This window comes from Ovis canadensis, chromosome 22 (assembly GCF_042477335.2).
Source record: "Ovis canadensis isolate MfBH-ARS-UI-01 breed Bighorn chromosome 22, ARS-UI_OviCan_v2, whole genome shotgun sequence".
Taxonomy (NCBI): domain Eukaryota; kingdom Metazoa; phylum Chordata; class Mammalia; order Artiodactyla; family Bovidae; genus Ovis; species Ovis canadensis.
In genome coordinates, this window is record NC_091266.1 from 28468739 (window position 1) to 28488765 (window position 20027).

The window sequence follows — 20027 nt, forward strand, 5'->3', positions numbered from 1 at the left end:
TGCCAACCCAGAATCATGCATCCTATACGCAGAAGCCTATGGTCAGGAATGGAGAGGATATTAGGACATTCCCAGATGAAGGAAAAAAAAAACACAGAATTTTTTGCCAGTAGATGGTCTAAAAGAATGTATTACAAGGTTCCCTGAACAGAAGGGAAACAATGAAAGAAGCAATGTTGAACTCAAGAAGGAACATGATAAGCAAAAAATACAACAGGCTTTCTGTTTGGATTATTTTTCTTTTTCTCAATGATTTTTGGGAAATATCTCTAGGTGCTCATCTTTTGTTTTTGTATGTATTTCAGATTTTCTCTCCAACTTGTAACTTACATTTTTTAAATTCACGGTATCTTTGGTGATCAGAAGTTTTTAATTTTAATTTTAAGTCAAAAGTATCAATTTGCTTACAGTTGTACTTTTTGGTTCCACCTATAAAAAAAAGAAACTTCTTTGTCCCAAAAGCAGAAGGATTCTCCTATTCCTAATTTTACAGTATGTGATAGGAATTCAACTTCCTATTTTCCCCATGTGGCTAATCATATTTTCAAATTCTTTGTTTCTTCCAATGATCTACCATATATTTCATATATTGAACTTTTATGTATGGATGGATATGATTCTGGGTTCTCTATTCCATTGGTTAACTTATCTAATCCTATGTTAGTAAAACTCTGTTTTGGTTACTATAACTTCAAAAAATGTTTGAGGGTGGAGCAAGGTCCCTTCTTCTTACTCCTGTTTCTTTGGAAATGCTGTAGCTATTCTTGTGCATTTGGTCTCCCATATGACTTTTAGAATAAATAAAGTCCAAAATATTGCTGGGATTAAAAAAAAATAATTTTATTTATTCATTTATGGCTGTGCCAGGTCTTCGTTGCTGTGCAGGCTTTCTCTAGTTACAGCGAGGGGGGGGGCTGCTCTCTAGCTCTGGTTCACGAGCTGCTTCTCATTGTGGTGGCCTCCCTTGTTTCGGAGCATGGGCTCTAGAGCTCGAGGCCGTCGGTAGTTGTGGTTCCCTGGCTCTAAAGCACAGGCTCAGTAGTTGTGGGGCCCAGTCTGTTGCTCCGTGGCAAATGGGATCTTCCCGGACCCGGGACTGAACCTGCATCTTCCTCTCTGGCAGGTGGATCCTTTGTGTCTGAATCACCAGGGAAGCCTGGGATTTTATTGAACTGTTTTGAATCTGATGACCAGTTAGGGAAAATTGTCTTCTTTAGGATCATCAACCACAAATATGGTATTGCTTTCTATTTATTTAGATCTTTTTTTCAATCTGTAAACAAACTTTTAGTATTTTCTCTACGGAGATTTTACAATTTATTTATTATTATTTTTTAATAGTTTTACAAATTTTAAAAACTGTATTTTATAGTTTGTTGCTAGTTGACTGCTATATATTGGTTTTTTAAAAATCCATGGACCTTACTAAACTCTTAGTTTTTCTATTTTGGATTATTGGCGATATTTGGATTTGTCTGTGTTTATAATTAAATCATTTGAAAATGAAAGTACTGCATCATAAATTATAAGAGAAGACTAGAGCTACATTCAAAATAAAAGTCCTTCAGTATTTTCACTGTGAAATAAAAGAGAGACAATTAATTGGCTTCCAGTGTTGGACTGCTCCAGGACACAGTCCCCAGAGCTCAATTCTCAGGCTTCTTCTCTGTTTACCCTCTCCTTAGGGATCTCGTTAATCGAGCATTTTTACTATGAGCTATAAACCTTCACAGCTCCCCTGCACTCAAGAGTCATATCTACTCAACATCTGCATTTGGATGTCTCATAAACATCTTACCTTAAAATGGCCAAAAGAAAACTTTCTGACTCCCACCCACCCCAACCCCTGAAAAAAAACAAAACTTCCTCTAGTGGTCTGGCATCCGGTCCCATCACTTTGTGGCAAATAGATGGGGAAACAGTGGAAACAGTGGCTGACTTTATTTTTCCGGGCTCCAAAATCACTGCAGATGGTGATTGCAGCCATGAAATTAAAAGATGCTTACTCTTTGGAAGGGAAGTTATGACCAACCTAGACTGCATATTAAAAAGCAGAGACATTACTTTGCCAACAAAGGTCTGTCTAGTCAAGGCTATGGTTTTTCCAGTGGTCATGTATGGATGTGAGAGTTGGACTAGAAAGAAAGCTGAGTGCTGAAGAATTGATGCTTTTGAACTGTGGTGTTGGAGAAGACTCTTGAGAGTCCCTTGGACTGCAAGGAGATCCAGCCAGTCCATCCTAAAGGAGATCAGTCCTGGGTGTTTATTGGAAGGACTGATGTTGAAGCTGAAACTCCAATCCTTTGGCCACCTGATACGGAGAGGTGACTCATTGGAAAAGACCCTGATGCTGGGAAAGACTGAGGGCAGGAGGAGAAGGGGACAACAGAGAATGAGATGGTTCGATGGCATCACTGACTCAATGGGCATGGGTTTGGGTGAACTCCAGGAGTTGGTGATGGACAGGGAGGCCTGGCTTGCTGCGGTTCATGGGGTCGCAAAGAGTCGGACACGACTGAGTGACTGAACTGAACTGAGTGGTCTAGTGTTCTCCGTTTCAGTAAATGGTCCCAGTTAATGGTCAAGCTAAATTATCAAAGTCATCTTTGGCTCATCTTTCTTTTAACAAATCCTGGCATTTCTACCTGTCTGCCGACACATCTTCCTATCATTCTATATTGAGAATATGTCACAAATCCTACCATCTCTCATCAGTTTACTACTACCACTCAGGCCCAAGCCACCAGCTATCTCTCACCAAGCCTATTGCCTTACCAGGTATTGATAGATATTAAGCTATAGTAACTGAAATTATTTCGTACAAAAATTAACAGGTCAGTAGAGTCATATGCATTAGCCCAATAATAGGCTCCAGAATATACAAGAACTTAATAGATTATAAAAGTATCAAAAAACAGTGTGCAGTGACATACCTTTATACATGGTATTCTGAAATGGGCCATTTAGGGAAAAAAATACATTTTATATTGCATTGCCTCATAAGTTCTAGAAATGATAAAGTTTATTGAGCATTTACTATTTGCTAGGCAATGTGGTAAGTATATCCTTCACAGGTACTGCAGTGGAAAAGAAGCACAGATTAGAAGAGATACGTGGTCATCTGCTCTCTAGGTCTCTTGGGAGGGAAGGCTTGGCTCATTAAAAATTACTAAAGGAATATGTTGATAAAGTAAGTAATGGAAGTATTATTTAAATACTTTCCTGTTTCCAAGACTTGTGGACACAGTTGGGGAAGGAGAAGGTGTGATGAATTGAGAGAGTAGCTTTGAAAAACAGACTCTGCCATATGTAAAACAGATAGCCAGTGGGAATTTGCAATATGATGCAGGGAGCTCAAACCTGGTGCTCTGTGACAACCTAGAGGGGTGGGATGAGGTGGGAGGCGGGAGGGAGGTTTAAGAGTGAGGGGACATATGTATACCTGTGACTGTTTCATGTTGATGTATGGCAGAAACCAGCACAATATTGTAAAGCAATTATCCTCCAATTAAAAATGAATAAAATGAGAAAAATTACTCTTCTGTTTTCAGAAATAAAAGGCAAACAGATTTTAAAGAAGGTAACAGCAGAAGCAGCATTGTTTTTTAATCTGAGTCCCTAGTAAAACACACACCCCACCTCTATAGCAAAATTAAACACCTTGGACATCATTTACTACAGAATTAGCTCATAAAATGTCCCTGTAAACCCCAAAAGATAGCAGGACAAACCACCAGAATCAGATGTAAGCAGAAGGAAGCATCTGGGCTGTTTGACAGACTCGAGACCAAGAGAGCTTCCAAATAAGCAGCAGGTATTCACTGGATAAGGGCTTTCATGGTGGCTGAGATGGTAGAGGATCTGTCTGCAATGCGGGAGACAGGGGTTTGATCCCTGGGTGGGGAAGATCCTCTGAAGAAGGGAATGGCTATTCATTGGAAAGCCCAGGAGGCCAATTGGAGAACAGAAACTGAAATCGGGAGGGGTTTGCCAAGAGCAGGTGCATGCAGGTGGCCCACGTGAGGTCTGCAGGGAGCAGGTAACCCCTGTGGATTCTCCCAACTAGTGCTTCCTTCCAGGCTGGGGGTGGGTGTGGAGGGCATCCTGAGATTAGAATCAGATTTGAGCAGCTCTGGGACAATAGCGATTAAACACAGAGAAAACCAGAATAAAAGTGGAGCAGGGAAGCAGGGCCTGGAATCCCAGAAAGCAAGCTACCATATATTTGAGTTCTACATAAAAATGAAAAAAGGAGAGCTACACCTCCTTCTAAAAATTTGGGTAATTTCAAATCAAATTGGCTACAAAATTCTATAATTTTTTATTACAAAATTTTATTGTAATAAAAAATATAATAGCCACTTGAGCAATGAGAGCACATCAGAAACACATGCCCACAAAAAAAAGATAAAATTCTATTTCAAAATGAGCTAAAATTCATTAAGAAAATGACATGACACCTGAAAGAATGCCATAAATTAGAATCGCAAAAAATGAAAGCTGAAGTGACAGTGAAGGAAATAATTAGAATTTAATCTTAGAAATAAACTGGAAGGAGCATAAAAGCAAACAAATGTAAAACACCTTATGAGACCTAAAAAATGAGAAAATACTTAACATTTAAAAAGAAATGAGGAAAGAGTTATAAAGAAATTGAGAGAAATTAACTAACATTGGAATAGACAGAGCAGGGAGGGGCTGGTAACACTCTATTTCTTGACTGGTTAGCGTTTCACAGGTGTTTGCCTTGCAGTAATTCTTTAAGCCATACATTTGTTTTATGAGCTATTTCTGTACTTGTTTTATTTTACCATGATACGGTTATGAAATGCAACAAAAAGGCCAGTCATTGAACCAGTAGGTATTTGGGGGAAAAGAAAAGTACAGAAACTGTTCATGCAAATTGATAACAAAGTGCTGAAACTCCAACAGAAATTGCAGAGAATATAAATAAGGGACCTACCTATACGATTGACCCTTGAACAACATGGTTTTGAACTGTGTGAGTCCACTTACAGGCTGATTGTTTTTTTTTTTTTTTTCAATAAATTTCAGTATAGAAGTACTGTACTACTGCAGAATCTGTTTGTGGTTGAATCTGCAGATGCTGAACCGAGGGTGCAGAAGGCCAACTGTAAAATTATGTGAGGGGCTGGTGCCCAAGTTCTGCACCATTCAAGGAGCAACTGTATTCAAAAAGCTAATAATCGCTAAAAATATCCACTGAAATCTCTAAAAGACAGTTTATAGGAAGGGAGGCGGTGAAAGAAAAATTCTATATTATATCTGTTTTTGTTGTTCATTCCCTACATTGTGTCTGACTCTTTGTGACCCCATGGACTGTAGCCCACCAGGCTCCTCTGTCCATGGGATTTTCCAGACAAGAATGCTGGAGTGGGTTGTCATTTCCTTCTCCAAGGTATCTTCCCAGCCCTCTGGAGGTGCAGGGATTGAACCTGCATGCTTTACCACTGAGCCACCTGGGAAGCCCCATATTATATCTGTAGATAACTTTTAATGTCATATAATTTTTCTATCATGGGTGAAATTGGGTAGGGTGACAACAGACTCTCCCAGTAAGTGCCCTTCAGTGTGGTAGGTTTCTCTATTATATTGTCCCAAAGTGGATGCAATAGAAAATAATCCATTCGTTTTCTGTTCATGTTGACTTAGCATGGCATTTTTATAATTTGGAAAAGTTTATGATTAATTGCATTGACTACTTTATCCTTCACAGTGAGAGACCTACCACCAATTTCCCTTGATGTTAGACAAAAACAGCGCATCTCCACAGATCCATTATCATCTGAAATAAAAGCCCCAGTTCTTCCAGAACCCATCCTTCCAGTTCAGCCCAAAACTATGAAAGACTTTCTGTAAGTTTTGGCTCATTGTTACATGTAGACATATAATCAACTGCATGTCAGCATTTCACATAATTTAATATTTTTGTGTGGGAAATTAATTGAACTTATGGCTCATAAGGTATTATAAGAGTGAAGGCACCAATGACTGGATGTCTTAAGTTGAAGGTGAGAACAAATATATAATGTTGCAACAAAAGAAACACTAAATAAGAGAAAATGAGTCAAAACAAGCAAGCAGAGATGAAGGAATGTGTCCTTTTTAAAAAATAAGATTTCATTTACTAAGTGACACACAGACCATGGAAGCTACCTTGCTGCTATTAAGTTGGTACAAAAGTAATATTGGTTTTCGGCCATGAATTTTAAATCATAACTAGGCTCAAACACATCGTTATTAATCAAAATAGGAACTATTACAGTTGATACATTTTTCCCAACAAGAAATAACTTCTTTCATTCCTGTAGCATAAAAGTCCATGCTTCAGAACTCAGTGAACTCTTGGAAAGCATTTTCTCCCTCCTGGTGGTTGTGGAGGTGTTTTCCCTCCAAAAAGTTGTCAAGATGCTTGAACAAGTGGCAGTCAGTTGGTAAGAGGTCAGGTGAATATGGCAGACGAGGCAAAACTTCATGGCCTAATTGGTTCAAGTTCTGAAACATTTGCTGTGTGCTGTGTGGTCGGGGGTTGTCATGGAGAATTGGATCGCTTCTGTTGACCAGTACCAGCTGCAGATGTAGCAGTTTTCAGTGCATCTCATCGATTTGCTCAGCAGACTTCTCAGATGTCATGATTTCGCTGGGATTCCGAAAGCTGTAGTGGATCAGACAGGCAGGAGGCCACCAAACAGTGACTGTGGTCCTTTTCTGGTGCACGTTTGGCTTTGGGAAGTGCTTTGGAGCATCTTCTCTGTCCAGCCATTGAGCTGGTCACTGCCAGTTGTCGTATAACGTCCACCTTTCGTCACAGGTCACAATCCAATCAAGAGATGGTTGGTTGCATAGAATAAGAGATGACACTTCAAAACGATGGCTTTTTTGATTTGCAGTCAACTCATGAGGCATCCATTTATCGAGCTTTTTCACCTTTCCAGTTTGCTTCAAATGCCGAATGACCTTAGAATGGTCAACGTTGAGCTTTTTGGCAACTTCTCATGTAGTTATGAGAAGAACAGCTTCAATAATGGCTCTCAGTTGGTCATAGTTAACTTCCAATGGCCAGCCACTATGCTCCTCATCATCAAGGCTCTCATTTCCTTTGCAAAACTTCTTGAAGCACCACTGCACTGTACATTGGTTAGCAGTTCCTGGGCCAAATGTGTTGTTGATATTGTTAATTGTCTCCACTGCTTTATGACCCATTTTGAGCTCGAATACAAAAATTGCTCAAATTAGCTTTTTGTCTAACATTATTTCTGTAGTCTAAAATATAAAATAAACAGCTAGTAATAAGTCATTAGCAAAAAAACATAAAGCAAGAAATGTGCATTAAAATGATGTATCATAACATAACCACATTTATTTAAGAGTGTATTCCCATGTCAGAGGGCAAAGTTCAACAATGCAAAACCACATTTACTTTTTGCACCAACCTAATAATAAAAACCAAATGGATACTCAAAGGACTAAGTGAGAAAGAGAAAGTAGGGATAGAATGTAAACAAAATCTGTCAAGAAATTTGGCTGGAAAGGAAAGAAAGAGCATGTCAAAATGAACTTTTAAAAACAATTTGTGTCTTTATTTTGCCTGCGCTGGGTCTTTGCTGTTGTGCATGGACTTTCTCTAGTGTGGCAAGTGGGGGCTGCTTCCTGGTTGTGGTACATGGGCTCCTTATTGCAGTGGCGCCCCTTGTTGCAGAGCCCAGGCTCTAGGCACACGGGCTCAGTGGTTGTGATGCTTGGGCTTAGTTGTTCCGTGGCACGTGGGATCCTCCCAGGCCAGGAGTCTAACTGGCGTCCCCTGCATTGCAAGGTGGATTCACAACCCATGGACCACCAGGGAAGCCCAAAAGTGAACTTTTAAAAAAGCAAATAAATGGGAAAGTTGAAGCTGGATTAATATCTTAATCTAATTAAGAATTATAAATTCAGAAACCACGTATTTACATTAACTGGAACACATTCCTATATTCAGCTTCATTATTTCAAGTTGCATGTTGGGTAACATTTATCTGTAAAGAATCAGTGCTGTATTATCTGAATAATGTTTTTATCTGTTGTGGCTAATAAATGCTTTTATTTTAGGGAAGATGTAGAAAAAGCTAAGTCATCAGGAGATTGGAAAACAGTATATGATTTTTATCTTACAACATTTGATTCTTTTCCAGAACTAAGTGCTGCATTTAAGGTAATAACACGTAAAGCACATTTTTCACTTTTTAAATTTTCCCCCAAAAAAGACACTGAATTTACCTCTTTTTCTACCCAGTATTGGCTTAAGCAGCTACTTAAGCAAATATAAATATGTATTAATTCTGAAATTATAGGTATCACAATAAATACTTAAGTGATATCTTAAAAATTGTTTTTATTTGTACTAATGTAATACTTGAGATAGTTAGATAACCTCACTGACGCTATGGACATGAATTTGAGCAAAGCCCAGGAGATAGCAGAGAACAGGGAAGCCTGGCGTGCTGCAGTCCATGGGATCACAAAGAGTCAAACATGACTTAGCAAATAACAACAACGTTTGACTCCATTCTTTAAGTTTTTGAAAAGGAAAGTATTAAAATAATCCTGTGTATTTATTTTCCTTTTTAGCAATTTGTAACATTTCTTTTATATCATCATACTAAGTATTACAAATTATGAGGGAATAGTTATGATTCAGATATTACTTAGACTAGTTCCTAAAATGTTATATACACTTAGTTCTTTAATTGAATTTTCAGAAAGATGCCTCTGCCTCGTTCAATACTATTGAAGACTCTGGGATTAATGCTAAATTTGTGAATGCTGTATATGATGCCTTACTTAATACTGTAAGTATCATTTATGAACACAGGCAAATCATACAATTGTTTGAGTCTGTACTATAGTTTGAAATCAGCCACACAAATGTTGTAAAACTCACCTTGTAACATAATTACATAAGAAACTTTTTTGGTAAATTTGGTTGAAATTCTCAGAAAGTTAGGTTATTTTTTAATTCTTATATTTTTTTAATTGAAAAGTTTTTTCGAATTCTGTAAGAAAAATTTTTTATGTTTTTTTTAACATAATTTGGTTGTGCTTTATAATGAACTGTGGACTTCACTGCTAATTATAACATATAAATATGTATAAAATGTATGCCATCATTTTATATTGTTAAACATGCTATTCTTCAGTTTGTGTTAATGATTTAATATTGTTTGCTCCAGAGACAGTGAAATTATTTTTCTTTTTCTGTTTTTCACTGTTACATAAAACTGATGGTAATCATCAAACAGCCACCACGTATGTTTGTGCAGGTTGTACAGTGCACATCCCAGGGAACATTTTCATTGTAATCTTTCAGAAGTGAAATTGAGACCACCATAAATGGCAGTAATCGGTCATCAAGCCCAATTTTAACCACTGAAACATCTGTAAATATAAGTAACATATAAAAGTCACCTAAATATCTAATTGTAATTATTTCATGATTTTCTTTTGCCTACAGCCTCAAGACATTCAGAAGACAGTATTAAAGGGAATCATTAACAGCCTGTTACAAGAATGGAAAGGGTAATTGTGACCAATATTGTAGTTGTAGCTCATCAGTATAGATGGTTAATCTGTTCACCTCATCCAACTTTAATATATATGTGTGTGTTTTACTCAGAAAAGATTTTAGTTGATGCAGTAAAAACATAGAGTGAAACTGTAAACCATTTATAACAAAGCTTTTTAACTCGAGACTTATGACTTATTAGGAGGATCCACATGTAAGCCTCAGAGGATCTGTGAATTCTTTAAAACTATATAAAATCTGTTGTGTAGAGATATATGTGCTTTACAAAAATAGGATGAGTGGTTAAATCAGTAACCTAGAATGAAATAATATGAACATTAAATATATGCTTGGGCTTCTAGGTAGCAGAGTAGACATTTCCTTATTTCTAATATAAGCAAACATAAATTTAGCCACTAAAATATTTTTTTCTGGAACTAAATATTGAATTGTTATATAAAGAATGGACAGTGTAATTGATAGTGTTTGGAATATGCAGAACACAAAAATACAGTTTTAAAAGTATATATTTAAATTGATATTACTTAAATAACAATTTAAATAATAGCTGCTGTTAAAGCCGAGCAATGCGGTTAGCTTATAATTTAAATGTTTATATTAAGCCTGGTTTGAAAATACCAAACCACAGTTCTTAAATATGTTAAATATTTTAACATTGTTCCAATTTTCAAAGAAATTTATGGTTTTTATAGAACATTGAGAAAAGGCAGAATAGTATTAAAAAAGTAAAAATGTAACTGTGCAGTTTTTTTCTAGTTGTCTTTTTAAAACAATTGAAATCACATTATATTTTGCATGTGATTTTTATCTTAATATTTTCCTAGTTTATCGTTCTAGTAATACTTTTGCATTTTCCTTGAATTTTATGTTTCTGGTTGAATATATAATGCCTCATTGGAGATGAAGAGGAAAAATTAGAATGTCCAAAGAATGCTTAGGAGAGTGAGGAACTCCAGTGGTTTGAAACTGCAGGACCTTAGTCCCCTCTGAGCACGCTCCCACAGCTTTCTAACCCCTGCTCCTCAAATGTGTACCTGAGACAGATTAAAATAATTTGATGCAACTTACGTATGAAAGGATCATGTGGTCTCTACCCCCAAAATTGTGTTTTATTTTGGACTTATAGTAACAACAACAAGATCTATAGCTTATTGACTGTTTACTATGGGCTAATCACCTTTCAAATGATTTTGCATGTATTTCTCATATTGAATCTTCACTGCAATCCTGTGAAATAAGTAATAGGATTATTTTCACTTCACACTTGAGGAAATTAATTTACAGAGAAGTAAACTGCCTAGGTTAACACAATAAGTGCCTTAATCATAATTAGAACCCAGGCTGTCTGGCAAAAGAGCCTATGATCTTAACCACCATTTCTGTGCCCAAAGCTGTACACTGTACTAAAATACTGGTGCATAGGACAGGAAGATGGACATTTTAATGGTACAGCTATAAAATGGAAAAAAAAAAAACAGGACTCTTATCACCAGGAATTTTAATGTTTATGAATTGCTTTGATCTTATTAAAGTATTTTCAAATATAATTTATAAAATAAAACAATAGTCCCATTGAGAAAATAATCTGAAAATTATATAGACTACTATAGAAAGAAATAGTTGAGATTTTATTTAAACCCAAATAATTTAAATCATTATTCAGTCAGATAATTCTTCCATAGAGGAATATTACTACTAATTTTAAAATTATATATATATAATATACATACATACATATAAATTTCAAAATTTAATACACATTTATTTATATGTCAGATGATGTGGCTTTACATTTATAAAGGGCATCTAGTACACTTTAGGCAATGATTTACTTTTATGTTTTCAGATTTAAGTCTAGGTTTTAGCTTTTATCAAGTTAATTCCCACAGAAACATTGATAATTTTTATTAGATGGTGTAAGATTAAGCATCTCTCATCAGTTACACTTCTTTCTTTTTCAGTCCACGAACAAAAGATGATCTTAGAGCATATTTTATACTTTTACAGGTAAGAAAGCAAGAACTTAGTTGAAATTGTATAATTCATATTTCAGTCTGTACATGTGTAAGTAAAAAGACATCCACTACCAAGTATTATTTTGAGCAGCGTTTCTGATACTTTTTAGATTATAATTACTTTTAATCAGAGAATTGAAGCTATAACAAACAGTGGGAAGCTAAATGATCTCCAGAATTAATATTTTAATTTAGCTCTTGCCTTCCTGCTGTTGAATTCTGGAACAAAGAGAATAGGAGCACTTCTTCCCCCTCGAGTCAACTTCCTTTCTTGTAACTAGTTTTTTAAGGGGGCTTCAAAACTCTTTTTTGTTTCCCAATTAGTAGGTTTCTAACTTTTCAATAAATATTTAAGCTAGAATTCTAATGGAAAAATCAAAGTGGTTGTTTATGTTTGCTAAAGCAAAGATGATGAACTTTTTCCCCTCAAGAGAGACAGATTCATTGATATAAATAAATAAATAAGGTCCAAACAAATGAAAAGTAATTTTAACTTTTATAATTTTTTGAGAAGTGTGGTATTCCCATAGCTAGCATACTATATTTGTATTATTCTTCACAGTTTACCGAAGATGGTTGTATAGATTATTATCTCATTTAAAGATAAGAAAAATTATGTTAAATAAGATATAATGTTTAATTTAATATTATGTCCAATAAAAAAATATGGAAGATATGGGTAGAAGGAGGAGAAGAGAGGAAAAAAGAAAAAGAAGAAAAAGTAGGGGGAAATAGGGGGAAACAGATAAAAGGCAGTTGAGAGATGTAAGGAGAGGAAGGGGAGGTAAAAAGGTAAGAAGAGAAAGACAAAACTGGCCAAAAAACAATAAAGGAAATATATGTGAAGATAGTAAAAGCTAGAAAGTGACAACATGAAGCTCAGATTTTTAGGAGAGAGTATTTGATCCTCAGTAAACTCTACGCATAAGAGCTATCACTTAAATGAGATTATCAGCTGGGGTCACTCCCTCATTTTGAACCATCCTGACCATAAGTCAGGATGGTTTTGAAAAACGTGGTGCTCTTTTCTTTTTTAAACAATTTCAGTTTATTGTTCAGTAATACTCATTTTTACCATCAAGTTCTGAAATGTACGTTGTGAGTTTTAGATTTTGGAAATGTAACTAGAGTTTGTGCTTGGTTTATAAGCTCTCCTTTAACATTTAAAAGTTCTCAGGAGCTGTTAGGTGATTCCTTTCACATTGCAAAAGTTTCATTACCAGCTTTTATTTTTCTAGCATTCTCTGTCCCTCCCCTTTTTTTTAAATCAAGAGAGAACCAGGTTTTTGCTTAATTGGAAAGGCGTGATTCCCTCCATTTATACTAGGCAGTGAGCTAGGTGCTTTGTGTTATAGTTTTTTTTTTAATACTCAAAACAGTCTCCAAGATAGATATTATCATTCCCATTTTCTAGATGAAGAAGTTGAGCATCAAAGTTTAAGGAACATTCTTAAGGGCATATAGTAGTAAGTGGTAGAATTAGCCCTCAGACCTAAATCTTTCTTAATTCAAAGCCACTGGACCATTGTGGAAATCCAAGTCTCTGTTAATTAAATAGTGAAACAAATAGATTCTTATTTTAAAGGATTTCACCTAGTATTTCATAATCTCAAATTTAGTTTTCTGAATTTGCCACTTAGCTCATTAAGCTTAGTGTCTTTCCTTTTACATGTTAACACAATTTTAACACAATTATCTTCAATATCTTTTTCAGAATCCTCAATTTAATAACACATCTACGTATGTCATCTATGCCCACTTGCTACGACAGACAGCCAGCTTAGTGGAAGCTGACCATCATTTCCTAGCTCACTGGTTTAAAAAGTAAATTACTCTATGATATTAAGAACTTTTAATTTTATAATGATGTTAAATGTTTTCAGGTCTTTAGAAATGACACAGTGCTTCAGAAGCCAATTACAAGTGTTTTATTTAGTACTACATAGAGGGTACATTAAAGATCTGTTTTGTGTGTAAGTAACCATTTTGCTTGTACCAGATGTTGAGATTTCTGTCCACCGCTTTTGTATTTTGTACAGCACATTCCTATCGTTGAACATATTAGCCATCAATTTATAAAAGTACAGTATTTTTTTCACAGTACTGTACTTACATTAACAATTACTTTTCCCTATGACTAATACAAGCTAAAGAAGCTAAATCGTCCCAAAATTAATTTTAAATACAATCATTTCTCATTATTAGCAATAGTTACGTTCTATAAAGCTACTGTGAGTACTGAATTGGTCAATACTGAACTATTATTCCCACTCAGAAGGGTTAGATTCCCTACAAGCCTTTGCTCACAACATTTCCATCAGCATATCAGTACATAGCCTTACTTTATCTGTGTTTCATTTTAAAGACACCTTATTTGATAAAATCATTATTTTATTAACATTCAACTCACAGCCAACAAAAGGTGGAGAATCTGCCTGCAATGCAAGAGACCCGGATTCAATCCCTGGGTTGGGAAGATCCCCTCTAGAAGAGAATGGCAACCCACTCCAGTATTCTTGCCTGGAAAATTCCGTGGACCAAGGAGCCTGGCAGGCTACAGTCCATGGGGTCACAAAGAGTCAGACACAAGTGAGCAGCTGACGCACCGCCAACAGCATCATAACTCATGTCTGAGCAAAGTTTATTGGACACAAGTACCTTCTCCGTAAGGCACATCACATCCTTCTTAGGAACACTAGTCTTAGGAACACTATTTATTTATTTATTTATTTAGTTTTTTATTTTTTTAATTTTAAAATCTTTAATTCTTACATGCGTTCCCAAACATGAACCCCCCTCCCACCTCCCTCCCCATAGTCAGAACTTTAGAACTAGCACTAGAGTTAGGGGCAAAATCACAAATGAAAAGCATAAGAATTTGAAAACCATGACCCGAGTAGATTGCATAAAGAATACTTATTTGCAGTATGAGAGCTAAAACAAGGAGGCAGAGCGTCACCTTATTCATCCTCAGCATAAGCAACTCCCGTTTTTGGTCACTCTTTGCACTCCTATGAAATGACCACAAAAGTGCCACAATCATTTATTTGGGGTTTAGAATTAAATAGTAGGAAATGGGTGAATTTGCAAATGCAGAGTCTGTGAATGAGGAGTGACTGAATACTAAAAGCCTTAAAAGTGAAATGCTTAATGCTAACTTTATAGTAATCTTGGTGTTTATTTCTTATTTAATTAAGAAATGATATTTGAGGTAAAATTTTGCATCTTTTCAAATTTGGGGCAATTAAAGAAATAGAATTTGGGAAAATAGTCTGAAGTTTTATGCATAAAGGATAAACTTTGATCTGTAACAAATATATTGCCAAAATAGAAAATGTGAATTTTGATTGGAATTATTTCAAAATCTTTACCAGATTATCCCAGAAGAGGTTCAAACCATTGGTAGAGAGATTGCTGCAGTTTATTTCTTTACGCCTGTTTCCTGCAAAACCTGAAGAATTTCCACCTATATCAAAGTGTTCGTGGTGGATCCCATCAGCATCTAAAGTATTGGCTTTACTTAGTAGGTTTTATTATTCAATCATCTTTACTTTGCTTTTATTAAATATAAGGATATTTCCATAAGGATCTCAAAATACTATAGAAGCATGATGTACATCTTCAATCATTCCTTTGAGGAGGAGAGTTGTAGTAAAGTATTTTCTGTTTTGCTAATGGATTTCACAATTAATGTGTAAGCATGAGAAAGCTTTATGCATTTTATGGAGCAGAATCCTGTTTTATGGCTGCCAACCGCATATGGCCTCCTAAGTAGTGGTTCCTAAGAATACACGAACTTATATCCACTCCTGAGTGTGCCATTTGCTTACTCCCTTTACTATGCTGTTATAATCCTCACCATTCAGGTTCTCTTTTAAAGCAAGTAATTATCAGCTGCATTTTGACCTTAATTTTAAAACTACCTTCTTCATTCAGCACTACAATTGCTGAAAAGAGGAATTTCTAGATAAAGGCTTTCCGGTGGGCATTAAAATATTCTTCCTACTAGAGTGAATCATGTACGTATTGGGAAAGATCATTATGTTAGAATTTATCTTTACAGATACTGCGAACAATTTGGTTCACCCTCCCCTTATTCCTTATACTGATTTCTATAATTCTACATTGGATCACATTGACCTCATGGAAGAATACCACACCTGGCAGAGCTTTGGAAACTCTCACAGGTATGATCAAAAGTTCATTTGCGTATTCACCTGAATAAAATACTATTCAAAATAATGACTGGCTTTTAAATGTGTGTAAGTAAATTTACATGTACTCATACCTTAACATATAAACTTTTAAGTGTATTTTAGATATCCAGCCTTGAAATCATTATATCATTATATTTCCTAAAGCATCATCTTTTTCTATTTCATCTGAATTTATGTTTTATGTTAATATATTGATTTTTGTTTGGTTAGTAACATCTTTTTAAGGGAAAAGTTCTTAGTATGCAGTTTCTTATAAATTTTCTTATTCTGTGTGCCATCACCCAACACGGAGGTCAACAAACGTTTTCTGGGAAGTACAGGATTATAAATGTATCTGGCTCTTTGGGCTGTGCAGGCTCTGGTCTACCATTATAGCACAAAACAGCCTTAGAAAATATGTAACTGAAAGGGTGTGTCTGTGTTCCAGAGCTTTACTCACGAGCCTGGGTTGTAGGCCATGTTGGTCCCATGGACCATGGTATGCTGGTGCCGGACCTCACACAGTGATCACACGTGTGTGCACATACACACGTGAATTCACTCCTTTTCTCCCTCTTCCTGTAGATGAAGTGTTTGTTCTTTATACACAGCATTAAAAGAATGGGTGGGACAGAGAGAGGGCGTCACCAGAAACGGTTTGTTACATTAGTGTAATTGATTTTCAAAACACTTCACCAAATGCTTCATTACCCTGCACCTTATAGTCACACTTACAGTTTGGATTAAACCAGCAAGACTATCCCGGACATAATTTATTCCTAGACTCTGAGATGTCCTACAGAATGCATTATTCTAAGAGAGACTGAGAGATATGATATGGATATGAGTAACCCAAAACCCCAGAATGGGTTCAAGCTTCCAGGGACCCTTTCCACCAGAATTGACCTAAAACATACACTAGAATTGGAGAAGGCAATGGCACCCCACTCCAGTACTCTTGCCTGGAAAATCCCATGGACGGAGGAGCCTAGAAGGCTGCAGTCCATGGGGTCGCTGAGGGTCGGATACGACTGAGCAACTTCACTTTCACTTTTCACTTTCATGCATTGGAGAAGGAAATGGCAACCCACTCCAGTGTTCTTGCCTGGAGAATCCCAGGGACAGGGGAGCCTAGTGGGCTGCTGTCTCTGGGGTCGCACAGAGTTGGACATGACTGAAGTGACTTAGTAGTAGTAGTATAGACTAGAATCCTGGATATATTTCATTCCACGCCTGAACTGAGTAAGAATTCCATTTCTGGGGGACCGTGGCCAGTCTGATGGAGTTTTTTCTTTACAGAGTTTATTCTACAAAGATATTTTTTGTCCCACTGTAATGTATTTGTAATGTTTTAGACAAATCTACTATACAATGCCAAGAGTTACTGTGCATATTTCAGTGACATCTTTTAATGCAAAGCTCCTCTAAACACTGTAGGGTAACATTGTATACCAAGAATGAGTTATAGAGGTTTGATCCTATGATCCCTTCAGCCCTTGGGACCTAGAAGGGGATCAGAGCCCCAGGGCAAGTCACTGTCTGGCCAAGGCTAGCCTCTTGTGTTTATCTCAGTGTGTCATACACAGAGTATCATTTGTCTATGTGCTGTGACTAGAGAAGGGCTAAGAACACTATTTTAAAGTACGCAGTTAGACCAGCATTATCCTACTAAGTTCATTGCACTTCTTTTTGTTTCCAAATTTTTAGTTAGCACTTTGTGATTCAAAATTATTACACATTAATACTGAGCAATTTTCTTACTGCTCTCTAACAGTTTCATTTCAAGAGGAAAACCGTTTCATTTTCAGGTCATTCCAGGGCTATCTCCTTTTTCCTCCTAATGCCTGCATCACAGTGTGACCAGTGGTCACACACGTGCTGATCAGCTGTCCTTGGATGTGTTCCAACTACGGCTGATGGATTCATTACAGCCACTTCTGTGGGCATCTAGCTCCCGAAGGGTCGTTGCTGCCTTACTAGTTCCCTCTGAATGCATTTTATCTGTGTGCTTTATGGCTCTTTTATATAACAGAGCGAGCTCTGACCCAGGAAATAAGTTGTTTTCATAACTTTTGATCATGTGTGTTTACAAATACATACCATTTCATATTACTGCATCATTAAATAACAGTGCTAAAGCAGCACTTTTTCTTTTCTTTTATTACTCTTAAATGTGTTACTTTTCCTACCATAGTTCTTGCTAGATTTCCTCATTTCTGATGTATAAGCATTTCTGATGCATATGCATACTCACAGAGTAATGCATTCTTATATTAATTTCTGCACATGATTTTCTGTCCTAATCCTTCATCAGCACTCCTGCCTCCTGTTTCTGATGTTGGCCATATTTTGCCCAGGTAATGATGTACAAGTGGCTGCATAAACTGAGATTATTTGTATAAACAGTGTAAGCTGTCAGCACATATTTCAGAACATTGGATGTAGCTTCCTCTAGGGAATAAAGCCACTGCACATCAGATAATGATGTATAGGTCACAAGGCTGTGGGATTCAAAGAAATGATGCACATAAAATCATTTTGTGAATGGTAAAACACAGTACGAAAGTAATGGTTTAATATTGTTGGAAGCGGTACCTTAGATTCCCTTAGTATAATTTTGCTAAAAATACACCATTTTGCTTTTTCTGTTTTCACTTGTTGAGCAGGTTTTCCTTCTGTCAGTACCCATTCGTTATTTCTATAGCCGCAAAAAAAATCATTATTCAAAGAGACTCAGAACAACAGATGATAAGCATCGCAAGGGTAAGCCAGCTATGAAAACATTTATGCTGACTATAATCAATATATAGTAAATAATTTAACAAATAAGTCAAATGTCATGTGAATTGTTCTAGCATAATCAGGAAATGTCAAAAGTAAAATTCATATCATACTCCCTCAAAAAATACTTAAACCTATTCATGATACAGGGAAAAAAATGCTCCTCATCAACTTCTCATTGTTTTATAAATATAGTAGGAAGGTTAAATGCCTCTCCCAGATCCAAAGTAGTGGGAACTTGGACATCATTTTGTAGACACCATCCTCCAGGGTCACTGGCAGGGCATTGGTGAGAAAGAACTACAGGGAGGACAAGAGAAGGGGTGTCCTTAAGAGCAAACCACTCAAACCACCGACACGTTTTCTAAATTTTATGGAAGTCAAATAGAAACAGCTGGAAAATTAGAAAATGTAACCAAAAGTGTAGTCTTAGAAAACTGGGAAATATGTCCATAGATGGTGAGAGGTGTTTTATTGATTCTTAGGGGACTAAAATGCCTGCAGGCCCATTGAAATGGGTAGCAGTCAGGCCAGCTTTAGGCAGGATGACGTTCATCTCTGGGCCTGTCCTGTCCACTGCCTACTATGATTTCTGCATAGCACAGTAAAGTTATAGATGAAGTACATAATTACTTTGATTGTGCTTTTTTAAAAAACAATTAGACCTCTAGACTATACATTTTTATACTCAAAAGTTTTTGAGTTTCTGCTTTTGCGACACGATTACTTCCAACTTTAAAACTTAGAGAGGTTGGCTATAGTCTTAAAATAGACCCCAAGAGAGACCTGTAGAGTAAAAGGAATGATTTCTGTATCTTGTTCAAGGATATAAAAAGAATTCTAAGGCATAAATTATAATACTTCAAATACCGTAAAAGTAAGAATTGTTGATTCTTCAGTAATTTACCAGAAGGTGAGTATTGCTTGCTATCACAGAGCAGGACAAAAGATTTGAGTGACTAGTGACATCCCAGAGTCAGTTTACACTGACTATTGGAGTAAACGATATCGCTTCTGTGTACCAAAGGAGTGACATAGCCATGTCACCCTGCCGAAAAGTAGATTTCAGCAGGTATATTTAGCACCAGAATTATTAATCCTGGTTAGATATTGGCTCAAAGATTAGTCTATATGGCTAGTCATTTTGATGATTAGCATTTATGCCACTTCATGTGCCTTTTTAGTTTAGTTTTTTTTTTTTTAAGCCTTGGGCTATGATTTTTTTCTATTTATAAGAAAAAAAATCTAAAGAGCTAGAAGTTTAAGTTCCTCTGAGCAGTTTTCTGCTGTGCTGCTCACACTTAAGATTTTAAATATCTTCTTTTAAATTTCCTTCCAATTAAAAGGAGAGTGGCAGCTGTAGAGTGTATCCTGGGATGTCTTCCTCAGAGCATGGGCACAAATGAGTAGCGATTGAAGAGTCCAGTGATGTTCTCAGTTATGGGTATTTCCCAG

At 36.3% G+C, this 20027-nt stretch overlaps 1 protein-coding gene across 1 annotated transcript in view; it reads left to right on the plus strand.

The window, feature by feature from the left end:
- HECTD2 (HECT domain E3 ubiquitin protein ligase 2) overlaps window positions 1–20027 on the plus strand; it is a 72629-nt gene that overhangs the window by 33697 nt on the left and 18905 nt on the right. Inside the window, exons 3-11 of the mRNA XM_069568000.1 lie at window positions 5738–5876; window positions 8107–8209; window positions 8757–8846; window positions 9509–9573; window positions 11542–11587; window positions 13310–13419; window positions 14970–15118; window positions 15659–15782; window positions 18458–18554. Of these exons, the coding sequence (XP_069424101.1) occupies window positions 5738–5876; window positions 8107–8209; window positions 8757–8846; window positions 9509–9573; window positions 11542–11587; window positions 13310–13419; window positions 14970–15118; window positions 15659–15782; window positions 18458–18554 (923 nt within the window). The remainder of the gene's footprint in view (window positions 1–5737; window positions 5877–8106; window positions 8210–8756; window positions 8847–9508; window positions 9574–11541; window positions 11588–13309; window positions 13420–14969; window positions 15119–15658; window positions 15783–18457; window positions 18555–20027) is intronic.